Source organism: Malassezia pachydermatis (assembly GCF_001278385.1).
Source record: "Malassezia pachydermatis strain CBS 1879 chromosome Unknown scaffold7, whole genome shotgun sequence".
Lineage (NCBI taxonomy): Eukaryota > Fungi > Basidiomycota > Malasseziomycetes > Malasseziales > Malasseziaceae > Malassezia > Malassezia pachydermatis.
In genome coordinates this window covers 1-13,890 of record NW_017253144.1, presented here as the reverse complement: position 1 = coordinate 13,890, position 13,890 = coordinate 1, and the positions used below count along the sequence as shown (strand labels likewise).

The 13,890-nt window shown below is 52.3% G+C and overlaps 9 protein-coding genes across 9 annotated transcripts; 7 read left to right on the top strand and 2 right to left on the bottom strand.

Annotated features, from left to right (window-relative positions):
• Nucleotides 1-447: 447 nt before the first annotated feature.
• Malapachy_1460 (hypothetical protein) lies at nucleotides 448-1,113 on the top strand (the record flags this gene model as incomplete). Its single annotated transcript, XM_018135964.1, has 4 exons — nucleotides 448-471; nucleotides 504-574; nucleotides 603-831; nucleotides 862-1,113. The coding sequence occupies 4 exons, from the start codon at nucleotides 448-450 to the stop codon at nucleotides 1,111-1,113; spliced, it is 576 nt and encodes a 191-aa protein (XP_017990889.1).
• Nucleotides 1,114-1,149: 36 nt separating this feature from the next.
• Malapachy_1413 (prefoldin subunit 6) lies at nucleotides 1,150-1,624 on the bottom strand (the record flags this gene model as incomplete). The annotated part of the gene is made up of 5 exons (XM_018135917.1): nucleotides 1,150-1,173; nucleotides 1,205-1,265; nucleotides 1,298-1,422; nucleotides 1,460-1,530; nucleotides 1,570-1,624. 5 exons carry the CDS (start codon nucleotides 1,622-1,624, stop codon nucleotides 1,150-1,152), a joined length of 336 nt encoding a protein of 111 aa, XP_017990663.1.
• Nucleotides 1,625-2,123: 499 nt separating this feature from the next.
• On the top strand, nucleotides 2,124-2,534 carry Malapachy_1426 (b2-aldehyde-forming enzyme; the record flags this gene model as incomplete). The annotated part of the gene is made up of 1 exon (XM_018135930.1): nucleotides 2,124-2,534. One exon carries the CDS (start codon nucleotides 2,124-2,126, stop codon nucleotides 2,532-2,534), a length of 411 nt encoding a protein of 136 aa, XP_017990683.1.
• Nucleotides 2,535-3,198: 664 nt separating this feature from the next.
• Malapachy_1432 (electron-transferring-flavoprotein dehydrogenase) lies at nucleotides 3,199-5,106 on the top strand (the record flags this gene model as incomplete). Its single annotated transcript, XM_018135936.1, has 1 exon — nucleotides 3,199-5,106. One exon carries the CDS (start codon nucleotides 3,199-3,201, stop codon nucleotides 5,104-5,106), a length of 1,908 nt encoding a protein of 635 aa, XP_017990705.1.
• A 194-nt stretch (nucleotides 5,107-5,300) lies between these two features.
• On the top strand, nucleotides 5,301-7,118 carry Malapachy_1431 (phenylalanyl-trna synthetase subunit beta; the record flags this gene model as incomplete). The annotated part of the gene is made up of 1 exon (XM_018135935.1): nucleotides 5,301-7,118. The coding sequence occupies one exon, from the start codon at nucleotides 5,301-5,303 to the stop codon at nucleotides 7,116-7,118; it is 1,818 nt and encodes a 605-aa protein (XP_017990706.1).
• Nucleotides 7,119-8,230: 1,112 nt separating this feature from the next.
• Malapachy_1461 (hypothetical protein) lies at nucleotides 8,231-8,564 on the top strand (the record flags this gene model as incomplete). The annotated part of the gene is made up of 2 exons (XM_018135965.1): nucleotides 8,231-8,434; nucleotides 8,472-8,564. 2 exons carry the CDS (start codon nucleotides 8,231-8,233, stop codon nucleotides 8,562-8,564), a joined length of 297 nt encoding a protein of 98 aa, XP_017990890.1.
• Nucleotides 8,565-8,725: 161 nt separating this feature from the next.
• Malapachy_1448 (alkylglycerol monooxygenase) lies at nucleotides 8,726-9,451 on the bottom strand (the record flags this gene model as incomplete). Its single annotated transcript, XM_018135952.1, has 1 exon — nucleotides 8,726-9,451. One exon carries the CDS (start codon nucleotides 9,449-9,451, stop codon nucleotides 8,726-8,728), a length of 726 nt encoding a protein of 241 aa, XP_017990858.1.
• Nucleotides 9,452-10,360: 909 nt separating this feature from the next.
• Nucleotides 10,361-10,654, top strand: Malapachy_1462 (hypothetical protein; the record flags this gene model as incomplete). Its single annotated transcript, XM_018135966.1, has 1 exon — nucleotides 10,361-10,654. The coding sequence occupies one exon, from the start codon at nucleotides 10,361-10,363 to the stop codon at nucleotides 10,652-10,654; it is 294 nt and encodes a 97-aa protein (XP_017990838.1).
• A 252-nt stretch (nucleotides 10,655-10,906) lies between these two features.
• Malapachy_1417 (coenzyme a) lies at nucleotides 10,907-12,460 on the top strand (the record flags this gene model as incomplete). Its single annotated transcript, XM_018135921.1, has 1 exon — nucleotides 10,907-12,460. One exon carries the CDS (start codon nucleotides 10,907-10,909, stop codon nucleotides 12,458-12,460), a length of 1,554 nt encoding a protein of 517 aa, XP_017990667.1.
• Nucleotides 12,461-13,890: the final 1,430 nt, after the last annotated feature.

Here is a 13,890-nt window from a genome sequence, read left to right as displayed (position 1 = left end):
GATATGTTTCACACCAAGCACGAAATGCAGAAGCATCGGCTGGACATGTATCGAAGGCACGCGGAGCAGGATGTTGTCAAATGGCAGGAAGACGCTCTGAGCCCTAACTGTGCAATATGCTCTGTCCCATTCTCCTTAGCTATTCGACGACACCATTGTCGGCTCTGCGGACGGACAGTATGTTCATCGCCTCAGCTGCCTCACTTTCTTCACGAGCAAGATGACCGTTCTACCTCTTCATTACTAACGCAGGAGCCATGCAGCTCGCTTATGTTTCCTAGTCCTTCCAACTCACTTTTGCACGATCTACCACAGCGCCCACCAGCTCAGTCTAAGCCGTCACAATGGAAGGCATTTGAAGCTGCCGAACTCTATGCCATACGCTTTTGTCGAGACTGCAAGGTAACTGTCCATCGCATCCAGTTCCCGATCCAGTCGCGCGAGCCCATGGCGTTGATCTCAGACTACGACGTATGTGCCTCCCATGATACTGACATTTCCAGGCTCTGAGACATCTTCAGCAAGAAATTGACGAGGCACTCCCTAATTTCCACGAAATGCTCCTTGGGCTCAAGTAAGCATCTAATCTAAGCTAACAACAGAAAAAACGACATGGACATTGCGTTGGCTTCTACGCTTCGCGACAATTGTGCACTTCAAGCAGATGCTATTCAAGCAAGGAAGGACCTGCTAGCTCGCTTTTCCCAATTCGATCAACTGGCTCGGAAAATCGAAAGGTTGCCCCCCACTGTGCATGGCTTGGTTTCCCCCACGCAAAAGCGCTTACAACAAGCCATCTTTTCACGAGCCACGATATATCTACAAAGAAATGTATGTATTCTCTCACTAACAATCCTTCAGATGTTTCCTTTACAAAGCTTACCTGTGGCCCGTAAGGAGAAAAGCAAATCTTCACCATCGACCTCGGCGACAAACTTGCCGTTGGAAGCACAGCAGCAAATCAATGTCTTGTCTGAGCAAGAGGCATTACTATCATCCTATCTAGAGGCTGCGAAAAAGGCACGAAACTTAGATGATGTTCTCTCTTTAAAGCAAAGCCAAAATGAGATCCGCGCAGAGATCGAACAGATTATAGCCAAGCATACCATGTAACATTAGTACGTAGACAAAAGGGTATCATGATTTTGATTATTGTTGGCGCGATGTTACTAGCTGAGATATGTTAGGCTGACGACTCACGTACTTCATTCTGAATCGCATCGCGCTTCGAGCCCAACTCCTCCAATCGCTTCTCCACACGCTGGCTAAAGAATGAGACCCACGAACCGGTACATACAGTTCAGTTCGAATATACTCAATGCGCTTCTCAACATTGCTCTTTGCCTCTACAGAGTCCTGGGGCAATAACACAGGGCCTGTTCGCTTGTAAATGCGGGCATCGGGCGCAAGGTTCGAAAATTCCTGAGAGTAAGCGAGGTCATCGGGACCGTGTAATTACCTTTTGTACTTGCTGGTTCTCTGAGAGTTGCGATAACAACTGCTGATGTGAGTCTACAGCAAGTTCAAAGTCTAAAGAATGTGAGAAATAGACAAGAAAGCTTAACATACCCGTTTGAACCTGCTGTAGCTTCGCCAGAATCGGCGTCGCGTTACCTGTAGCCATTGTCGCTCACGTAACAAAGCGTCACTACTAGCACGCTATCGCCTCCACGTACGTTCAAGGGTCAAAGAGTACACGTGAAGAAGCATGGTTTCGGTACCCCCGAATTTGCTGACAAAAAATTACAAGGGAGAGGTTCAATAGGACTGCGGTAATGACTCTATGACACGTAATTGATTCCTGTCCATTGTGTTCGAATTTAAAATTTTATTGGACCAAAGCGTTCGGATGAGGAAGCGATCTAGGAAATGAGAGACTTAATGTAAACAAAGGGTGTTAATCTCTATGACTAAAGCACGAAAACGGGGTAGTACAGGGTCTATCTCAAAATCGATCAAACACATTTGGGGTACTCGCCAACGAATTCGCGCTGTAACTGGGGGACTCACCATGGTGTTCTTCCGGTGTTTTGTTGAAAAAAAAATCTATCTGAAACATATATAAACACTGTGTTAGATACGTCGATATCATTCATCTTTTCATACCCTTCAAGCTTGTCCATATGCAGTTCACTCGTGCCGCTGTTCTTTCTGTTGTTGCCCTGGTTGCTGGCGTGTCGGCTGCCCCTGCTGCTAAGGTGGACTCCCGCAACGTGTTCACTGGTGGTAAGGCCACCTGGTACTCGGCTGGCATGAGCGAGGGCAACTGTGGCTGGTGGAGCACTAACGCTGACCACATTGTCGCCCTTAACGTTGAGCAGTACGGTAGCACCGACGATCGCAGCAGCCACTGTGGTCGTCTCGTTCGCATTGTGAACAACAAGAACAACAAGGTCCTGCACGCTGTTGTGGCTGACTCGTGCCCCTCGTGTGACTTTGGCTCGCTCGACCTCAGCAAGGGTCTATTCTCGGATCTGAACGACGGTGACCTTGACATGGGCGAGTTCCCAATCTCGTGGAGCTTCCTGAACTAAATGGTTGCCCACGCAAAAATATTACCTTTCTTTTTGACTTCTATGCTCTATGTGCTTAAGAGGTGAACGTCCTGGTTCTGACTTCACTCGATTCTTCGGCGCTTAGTTCCTTTTTTGTTTTGTTGCAAGATTCAGCGAAAAGCTGATTTACGATCTTTACTACTTCATTGTGATCTATATATAACATCTTGATGACTGTTGACACGATGCAAGTGCTGTTGTTACGAAGCAAACTCTTCGGCAATCTTTTACGTTTGGGATTATATATTGTTATGGACGGGTTAGGCAGGAGTTGTTATACCCTTATGATTATAGGCGTTTAGGCGAAACGGTCTTGAAAGATACTTTTCTGCTTATTTTTCTTTTGGATGGGATTATGTGCAATTTTGTCAGTGGGATTAAAAGACGTATACTGCTGTACCCTTTTTTGACGAAGAGAGGTGTTGCTCTTCTTTTCTGGATTAGTCAGGGCGTTGCTTCGCTCGAATAGAAAAAGGTCTGGACTTTCGCAGTAGCCGGCTCGATGTTCCGGCTCGCTTATATAAGCTTGGCCTGGCTGATGAAATACTTTACGGTGATTGGGTTGCTACAAGCTCGAGATTTGTCCAGCCGACCCGCTAAGCCGAGGTATGATGGGTAGAGCGGTCGATCCGTTGTAACCATGATGTTGGTAAAGCATGTTACTCGCGTTTCGCGGGTCCCAGCTATGGGCCGCGTGATGCGTAGCAGTGTGTCTCAATTGCCTCATATTTCTGCGCGCGGGTTCTGCCGCCCTGCTATGTACAAGCCGACTCTTCCTCCGGTGACTCGCGTTCGCAGCTTCCATGCCGGTCGTGTTCTTTGTGAGGAAGCAGAGGAAATGAAGGAAGATGACACCGTGGTGGACGAGGTCGATGTGCTCATTGTTGGTGGTGGTCCGGCTGGTTTGAGTGCAGCGATCAAGATCAAGCAACTGGCTGGAGCCAAGGGTGAAGAGATTCGCGTCGTTATTCTTGAAAAGGGTGCTGAGGTAGGCAACCATATTTTGTCTGGTGCTGTGATCCAGCCTACAGCGCTAGATGAGCTTATTCCAGACTGGAAGGAGAAGGGCGCGCCGCTGAACCAACCTGCCTTGGAGGACGACATGGTGTTCTTGACCGAGAAGGGTTCTGTGCCTATGCCGCACCCTCCGCAGATGAACAACAAGGGCAACTACATCGTGTCGCTGTCGCGTGTGACTGCATGGCTTGCAGAGCAGGCGGAAGAAGCTGGTGTGGAGATTTACCCCGGCTTTGCGGGCGCCAAGCTGATTTGGGACGAGGCAGCTGACGGCACTAAGCGTGGTGTGAAGGGTGTTGTGACGAACGAGATTGGTCTTAACAAAGACCGCAAGCCGAAGGACAACTACGAGCCTGGTATGGAGTTCCGCGCTCCGATCACGCTGTTTGCTGAGGGTGCCCATGGCTCGCTCTCTCTGCAGGCGATCAAAGAGCTGAAGCTGCGGGAGGCTGTGGATGCCGATCCGCAGACTTATGGTATTGGTATTAAGGAGGTGTGGCGCGTGAAGCCTGAGAACCACAACGCTGGTTTGGTCTCGCACACCATGGGCTTCCCGCTGTCGACCGATGTGTACGGCGGTACATTCATGTACCACATGGAGGACAACCTTGTGACGCTTGGTCTCGTTGTGGGCCTGGACTATGAAAACCCGTACCTGAGCCCTTACCAAGAGTTCCAGCGTATGAAGCACCATCCATTCTTTGCGAAGGTGCTGGAAGGTGGTGAATGCCTTGCCTACGGTGCTCGTGCGCTGAACGAGGGTGGTTACCAGTCGATTCCCAAGGTGCACTTCCCTGGTGGTGCGTTGATTGGCTGCTCGGCTGGTTTCCTGAACGTTCCCAAGATCAAGGGTACGCACAATGCAATGAAGAGTGGTATGCTGGCTGCAGAGGCGGCTATGGATGCCCTGGCGAAGCGCAGCGAGGAGGACCCGTATGCGCCTATTGACATTGAGGCGTACAAGACGAAGCTGGATGAGAGCTGGGTGATGAAGGAGCTGCACGAGGTGCGGAATATCCGCCCGAGTTTCCATGGCCCGTTGGGCTTCTGGGGCGGTCTGCTGTACTCGGGTCTGGAGACGATGATTTTGAAGGGCCGTGTGCCCTGGACGCTGCACCACCCGAAGGAGGACCATGCGTTTACGAAGCCTGCTTCGCTGTGCCAGCCCATTTCGTACCCCAAGCCCGACGGCAAGCTTTCGTTTGATATCCTTACCTCGGTGTCTCGTACGGGCACGAATCACGCTGAGGACCAGCCTGTGCACTTGGTTGTGAAGGACTTGGACTACAAGACGCACGTGGAACGCAATGTGGGCACGTTCGATGGTCCTTTGGGCCGTGTATGCCCTGCGGCTGTGTACGAGTACGTGCCGAAGGAGGACGCGAATGGCGAGGAGGATGCCTGTGGCAAGAAGCTGGTGATCAACAGCCAGAACTGCATTCACTGCAAGACCTGCTCTATCAAGTGTCCTGACCAGACCATTACGTGGACGGTGCCTGAAGGCGGCGGTGGTCCCAAGTACTCGTTGACGTAACCTAGCTATAGTATTGTAGATGCCACCATCCCGATCCCCCTACTTGGAATGTGAGAGAGCTTGGCAGGATAGTTGGCCAGCCAGGTAGCCAGGGAGCTTCCTTTCGGCCGGGGCCACGTGGGCAGGTGCGAGGGGAGGGCACACTGCTTCTTCGCGAGGCCCACGGCCGGCCTCGCTCCCTACCCACGTCACCCATGCCGACGGTCAGTGTAGACAAGGCCCTGCTTTTCGAAGGACTCGGCAAGGACTATACAACGCAGGAGTTTGACGAGCTCTGCTTCCAGTTTGGTATTGAATTGGACGATGATACGACAGAGCAGGTAGCTGGCACTGATGAGCGTCCTTCGCTCAAGATTGATATCCCTGCCAACCGATACGATCTTCTCTGCTTTGAGGGTATCCTGCGTGCTCTGCGTGTATTCCTAGGCCTTGATAAGCCGCCTGTGTACAAGCTTACGACGCCGAAGGAGATGCTTACGCTTACCATTGCCCCTGACACGTCGAAGATCCGCCCGTTCTTTGCTGGCGCTGTGCTACGCAACGTCACGTTTACACAGGAAAACTACGACAACTTTATTGACCTGCAGGACAAGCTGCATCAGAATCTCGCTCGTCAGCGTACGCTCGTTGCCATTGGCACGCACGACCTTGCGACGTTGGAGCCGCCGTTCACGTACGAGGCGTTGCCGCCCAATGACATCAAGTTTGCGCCGCTGAACCGTACGGAAGAGTACACGGCCTCTGGCCTCATGGAGCTGTACGAAAATGACAAGCACCTAAGCCGGTACTTGCACATTATTCGTGAGAGCTCCGTGTACCCTGTGATCTACGATCAGCAGCGTCGCGTCCTGTCGATGCCGCCGATCATTAACTCGAACCACTCGAAGATCACGCTGAATACCAAGGACGTGTTCATTGATGTGACGGCTGTTGACAGGACGAAGCTGGATATTGTGCTGAATATTATTGTGACGATGTTCTCGCAGTACTGTGCTGAGCCATTCACCGTCGAGCCGATTCGCGTCGTATACCCGGACGGACAGGAAGTTGTGACACCGAACCTTGACCCTCGTACTACATCGGTGCATGTCTCTTATGTGAACCGCTGCACGGGTCTGCAACACTCGGCGAAGGAAATCTCGCAGCTGTTGACGTTGATGGGCCATGATGCGTCGCCTTCGGCGGACGAGGACGTGGTGGATGTGCGTGTGCCTGTGACGCGCCCTGATATCCTGCACGAGTGCGACTTGATGGAGGATGTGGCGGTAGCGCATGGCTTTGACAACTTGCCGAAGACCTTCCCCGGTACGAACACGGTAGGCGGTCCGTTGCCCATCAACAAACTCTCGGACATTATCCGCCATGAATGTGCGTATGCCGGCTGGCTGGAAGTGCTGCCGTTGATCCTGTGCTCGCACGACGAGAACTTTGCATGGATGAACCGCAAGGACGATGGTACGAAGGCCATTGTCCTGGAGAACCCCAAGACGCTCGAGTACCAGATTGTGCGTACGTCGTTGCTGCCAGGTCTCTTGAAGACACTGCGAGAGAACAAAAAGCATTCTCTCCCTATTCAACTGTTCGAAGTATCTGATGTCGCCTTTAAGGATGCGTCGGAAAAGCAGCGCATGTCACGCAACGAGCGCCACGTTGCTGCGCTGTACTGCAACAAGGCGGCTGGCTTCGAGGTCATCCATGGTCTTTTGGACAAGCTAATGATGATGTTGGACATTCCCCGCATTGCGCGAGATGATACCAAGACCGACCGTGGCTACTACCTCCGTGAGGCTGAAGATGCGACGTATTTCCCGGGCCGTGCGGCCCACATCTTTGTGCGTCTGCCTACACCGGCTGCCGGAGCCGGCCTGGACTCGCTAAAGGACTTGGAGGTGGCCCTGAAAGGCGATATGCATATCGGTACGCTTGGTGTATTGCACCCAGATGTGTTGCAACACTTTGATATCGCGTTCCCATGCTCGGCCCTCGAATTTAACTTGGAGCCGCTGCTGTAAGCGTACATAGGGGTCTTGTCCTGCGTAGAGAAATGGTGCGCGTGGACTGCATCGATTGTGTGGTTGCTTATCGGCCCTCCACCTGTTGGCACGGTTGCGGAGGCGCCTCGATGGAGAGCAACGTACCTGCGTCTGCGAAGTCCAACGTCCGGAGGCTGCGATTGTGGCGTATGGGCTTGTTTCGCTATCGAGGTCACTCGCAAGATGACTCAGACACCCTTACACCGCGATCTGTTGCGGCGGAGCAGGAATATACAGATGAGCCATTTGCGAATCCCACGTCTCTCTCTGTGGTCGATGCGGCACAAGACCAATCATACCCGATTCGCACTGTGGTTGTGGCTTTTTCACAGCTTACCAGTGACTTTTTATTCCTGTTCTCTTCATGGGGCATTGTAGGGTGTTATGGCACATTTCTTGTGTACTTTCATGATACGATGCTACCGACATACTCGGCCTCGGCCATTGCTGTCATCGGCTCTGTCCAGTATTTCCTTGCAGTGCTTGTGGGCGTTGTCACCTCTCCCTGGGTCGATCAAGGCCATATGCAGTGGATGTGTACGGTGGGCTCCATTCTCACGGTCTTGGGTATCATGATGGATAGTTTGAGCACATCATACGTTCATGTATTCTTTGCGCATGGAGTCTGCTTGGGCCTAGGAGCTGGTCTCTTATACCTCCCCAGCATCTCTTGCGTCTCCGAATACTTTACCATGCATCGGGGTGGGGTGCTGACACTAGCGTCACTAGGGAGTACCATCGGGAGCATTATCTTTCCTATCATGTTCAATACGATGGAGCCCAGCATTGGGTACCCATGGGCGGTACGCATCATTGGATTTCTTATGATGGGCTGTCTCTTGGTAGCCCTTGTTCTTTCCACGCCGCGGCAGGAGAGGGTTCCAGCGCGACGCCTTTGGTCCTCTCAAGCGTGGACGGATCTTCCGTATGCTTTTTTCCTCTTTTCCTACTTTCTATGTATGGCCGGCGTGCAAGCACCCAATTTCTACTTTCCGCTGTATGGAAAGCACCGTCACTACAGCCCCTCTATTTACCCCTTTGCCACATCCTTCCTTAAATCAGGTGCGGCGGTTGGGCGCTTGCTCAATGCCATGCTATCACAGCAATTTGGTGTGATGCACTGGTATCTCCCACGAACGTTGATTGGCGCTGTTCTTGTGTACTGCTGGATTGCATCCGATGGTCAAGGCAGCTATGTGGCGATTATTGTGTTGTACGGATTCTTCACCAGTAATGTTCTCTCTTCCATGCCGAAGATTGTGTCGGATCTTACAGACAACCCAGCTGATGTGAGTGTACGTTTGGGGATGGCCAGTATGGTGTCTTCAGTAGGTGTTCTGCTTGGACCCCCTGTCGCTGGCGCTCTTCTGGTCGTTGAGCCACCGAACTTTCTGCATGCGCAAATCTTTATGGGATCGGTCATGACTGCGTCTTGTCTAGGCCTCTTTTTTGTACGCTACGTCAAAACAATATAAATCACAGGGCATCTCGTACGACTATATACCAATCATCATTTCATCATGTTTCCCTTAGTAAAGTCTTTGTTTGTAGAGTAGATCCGATTTCATAGCAATAAACAGCAGGACCTACTCTTTGGTCCATCCCACGTCGACGCGTGTATGCCAGTCGACATTGTCATCACGCAACTCGAGTCTTTCACCACGGGTGCCAAACAACTGATCCCAAAAGACCGACTGTTTGCCGTAGTTGTAACTTTTACCCCATCCGTAGCGGTGATGCAAATCATGGTCCTCCACAACGATGTTCAGATTGAAAGGTCGTAGAAGGAACGATGTAAGAACACCAGGGTAGTAGACGCGCAGGCCTGAGTGCCCCATGACCTCGATGGAGATAAAGTACAAAGACCAAATATACAATGCGTCAAAAGAAATAGGGTACACCATGTAAGTAAGCACGGGAGTACCTAGGGCGTCAAACACGGCTTGCACTTCTTCTGAAAAGCCTGCCAAGAAAGGGTTCGGGTGTTTCGTTGTGTGATGTGTCTTGTGCAGTGTCCACAAGGCGTCCACCTCGTGTGTAGCCCTATGACCCCAGTAATAGATAAAGTCCACGATCATCGTAAAGCAAAATAGCTGCAAGGGTAACCAGAGCGAAAGCGAGGGCAACTCATGTTGCCGGTAAGCCAGAAGGAAAAAGAACAGAGGGCGAACAAGGATTGCCGAGATAAGGTTTTCAAAAACAAAAGTCGTCATTGGCTCACTGATTGTGTCTCGCGGAACCTCACCATCCAAGTACCCGTACTTGATGATGAGCGATCGCACTTTAAGTTGATAACTCTTGAGGAACGCCATAGTATGAACGACATGGAGAAAGAATAGTAATACGGGCGGGACGGAGTAGCCAGTCACCTTCATAAATGCGTATCGAAGGATAGTAGGTAAGAATACCCACCTGGCTGAAGCCCAAAATTCATCAAGTTCGTACACCATTGGTACTTTACCTGTGTGTACTGGCACTTGAAATTCGTTAGCAGGGGGTAGGAACGGCATCCTACTCCGCAAAAAACGCTTTTTCCAGTCCAATTCTTTATCATCTTTGAAACGCCAGCCGTCCGCATAGGGACGCGGCCGCATAGATGGCACGTAGGATGGCATGAGGACTAGTAGCTATAACATCTGGGGATATGCATAGGTCGCCTTTCATATAGGTGTCCATGCCATTTTCAACAGTGAAATGATTACTAAAAGTCTGAGAAGGACCGGTGTGTGGCGGCCGGTCTGCCTGTGGGACTATAGTGGAAACTGGTTTTCATAAGCGTTAAAGATTGGGAAACGAAGGTAGCAAATGCCTCCACATGGAACCATTGTTAGTGTCACACACGTCTGCATTTGCTGGTACTCCATGGCTGGTTCTATGTGTGTATGCTGCTTCTGCACCGACCCCGTGTGCCCTTCTTAGACAATGCGCTGAGCCCTGATACCCATGCCATTGAGGCATTGTACTTATTAAAGCAAGCGGACAGCCAAGAGCTATGTTCCCTACCAAATGGAGCTGAAGCAAGCATGCATGCAGCCGACTCGTTGTCTATGAATATGGAGGCGTACCAAGCGACATACCAAGTGCGCCGTTTCCCCAACACTGGGGTCTACTTTATCTTCCAAGCAGGGACGGTGCATGCAGGCCTTGCATCGTACCCTGGCCGAGACGATCAAGTCAACTCGTTATCGCGTATGGATAAATGCATCGGCTAGCTGGAAGAAATGGCCATGCAATGGAAGAGTGCCAGCCGGCAGGTGGAGATCCTACGAAAGCTCTATGATACGGCGTCTCGTACGTTCGCCTCGGAAGTGCGCTGGAAAACGCCGTTCCCGACTTCTACCACCACGCTTGTGCCTAATGCCCTAGCCTTGGCAGCGACTACAGGCCCTTCGGTACCTGCTATGAACGCTGACATGTCGATGCCGAGCAGTTGGACGACCTTGTGGGCGTCGATGCCTAGTTCAGCCGATGACTTGAACCCATGGCAGCAATGCTTAGGAGAAATTACCCTGTAGTCTGTACGAGGATTTCCATGATGATCTCTAGCCAGTAATACAATGTCTATAACAACAAGGGCTGCATCGATAAGACAGGCCCCCAACAAGCATACGGACGCGCGTAGGACGGCTAAACGAGAGTGATTTTGCCGTGCGTGGTCGCCTTCTCGGGTGGAGGCATTGGGTTTGTAAGCAAACGCCCCATGGAAAAATCAATAGCTGGGCATATATATGTCTCGATGACCTGATTTCTCACCGCCAACGATCCCTATGTTGATCTCCACACTTCGCGCTGCGGTGCGCGCCCCGGTGCGGGCGCGCGTAGCTCGCACAGTTCCATGCACGTTGCCAACGCTTGTTCGTTTCTCGTCAACTAAGGTGACGACCTTGGAAGAGGCCATGAAAAATGTCAAGGCTGGCGACACTGTCATGGTTGGCGGCTTTGGTCTCTGTGGTACCCCGGAGACGATCATTCAAGCCGCGTCGCAGATGAAGAACGTCAAGGACCTGACTGTGATCTCGAACAACATGGGTGTGCCCGGCAAGGCGCTGGGTATGCTGGCAGAGGCACGCAAGATCAAGAAGGCGATTTCGTCGTTCGTCGGCGGTAACCGTGCGTTCACATCGCAATTCCTTAACGGTGAGGTATCGATGCAGCTTGTCCCGCAGGGCTCGTTGGCCGAGAAGATTCGCGCTGGTGCCGCGGGTATTCCCGCCTTTTACACGCCCACAGCGCTGGGCACCGCCGTGGAGAAGGGCGAGTTGATCACGCAGTACGAGACGCCGTCGCAGGCCGACAAGGACGCTGGCAAGCCGCTGGTGCCCAAGGCGTACTCGCCGCCGCGTGAGACGCGTGAATTTAACGGCCGTACGTACCTGCTAGAGCATGCACTGCATGCGGACGTGGCGTGGGTGCACGCGTGGAAGGCCGATGAGGCGGGCAATGTGGTGTTCCGTCGTACAGCGCGCAACTTCAATGACGTGATGGCGCGTGCGGCACGCTACACGATTGTCGAGGCGGAGGAAATTGTGCCGGTGGGCAACATTGATCCTGACCATGTGCACCTGCCGGGTGTGTTTGTCGCGGCGGTGGTCCCGTCGCAGAAGCCGATGGATCTGGAAATTCTTACGCTCGACAAGGGCGAGACGAAGTCGTCGACAGACAAGCCGACGAAGCGTGATCTGATTGCAGGCCGTGCGGCGAAGGAGCTGAGCGACGGCATGTACGTCAACCTGGGGATCGGTATGCCTGGCCTGGTCCCGAGCTTCCTGCCGAAGGGCGTGAATGTGACACTGCACTCAGAGAACGGCCTGCTGGGTATTGGTCCATACCCCCGCACGGAAGCGGAGGTGGACCCGAACCTGACCAACGCCGGCAAGGAGGGCGTTACGTTCATTGATGGTGCCTCGTCGTTCGACTCCTCGGACTCGTTCGGTATTGTGCGTGGTGGCCACTTGGACGTGACGATGCTTGGTGCGCTGCAGGTGGCTGCGAATGGTGACCTGGCGAACTATATGATTCCCGGCAAGCTCGTGCAGGGCATGGGTGGTGCGATGGACCTCGTCTCGAACCCGGATGCGACGCGTGTGATTGTGCTGACGGAGCACGTGGACAAGTACGGCCAGCCGAAGGTGGTGGAGAGCACGACGCTCCCGCTGACGGGAGCTCGCTGTGTGGATCTGATTGTCACGGACTTGGCCGTGTTCAAGGTGGACCGCCAGAAGGGTGGTCTGACGCTGATTGACCTGCAGCCCGGCGCGACGGAGGAGGAAGTGCGTGCGAAGACTGGCGCCTCGTTCAAGGTCGCCCTCTCGTCGGCGTAATGCTCTCGCCATCAAGATTGTATTGTGATGTAGTCTAAACTTCGTAGTGAATGCTGCTATGGAAGTATAGCTGGTGGGCCTCACGTTAGCTGTGCCTTTGCATGCGATGAGACTGTGACAGGCTACGAAGAGCTATAGCGCCACAATTCCAGGTCTTCGAGGGCCAACCTCTTCCCTGGTATAATATACTTGTCACTTCGATGGAGAGCCCGAGCCGTGTAATAATGGATCCAGCATCCGCATATGAGGGGTGGGTGCTTGACAGGATCGGGAGTGGGCCGCTGGGATAGGAAGTGTGAGGCGTTGGTATTCCTGGAACCTGTCGTTATGGGAGTGCTCTAGAGGATGACAGCCACAGGTTCTAAGCGAACACAGGGCCCTGTCCATAGCGTTGTACATGCGTTTCTCTCCATCGGAAGGCTGGGTCGGCAAATGCAAGAGGGGATGACCGACTTCGTCGAAGACGAAGACATAGTCGTGTGCGAGGGGGCCAAGATTCTGCATCGTCAGGGTGAGTATGTCGAGATGAAGAGCATCCTAGTCGATGGCATCTTCGACATGGCTTGTCGTAGGGGAGTCGGTAGCATGGAAGCAACAGCCACTTGAAGAGGGAGAAGCCTCATGTTGACTGGCCGCGAGAGAGTCGTGCTCGTTCATCCATGGAGAGAGACCTACGCGACGCCGTATATGCACCAATTTATTTTTGGTTCCTGGCACGCGAGAATTTGTAAACAACATGTATAAACAGAGCGGGGTACGAATGCATTACGGGTATGGTGCCGTGGAGTGCACGACTTTGTTACGACCCATGCTGAATGCGTATGACATTCTTCGAAGTACGCCGTCTCGCTATATAATAGGTGTCAACTCGACACATGGGCCTGTGATTGGATGTGAAGCGCTGTCCTACTACACTAAAAAAAAAGGTTTGGTGATGCCCCGCTGTACTTTAAAAGAATGTGGAACGACTACTCTGCCTCTTTAACGGTTGACAGCATTTCCATCGTGTTCCAGGAGAAGGGTATCTAGATGCCGTGCTCATGTCCTGTGTGGATGTGACAAGTGTCTATATGACAGACTCTGCTGTATATCAGACGCGGGAAGATTTCGAAGATATGGAGCATTCTCTGCGCAAGAAAAAGGATCTGTCGCTTCGAGAGAGGAACATACCACGCGATACACGGCCCTACCATCAAAATATTTTACTGGGGTGAGATGCAAAGACCAGCACCGTCCTCGTCCAGTGGATGAATGGAGATACAGGCGATTTTTTCTCAAATCGAACCAGAGATGGGCGATTTGAGTCCATTCGATTTCCTTACTTGCGAGGAAAACGAAAGAAGGTAGCGTTTATCCTTGAGAACACAGTGGACGTGCATGATCCGTTAATAACAGGTAATGTGATCCCTATGGAGAGAGAGCGGGGCGTG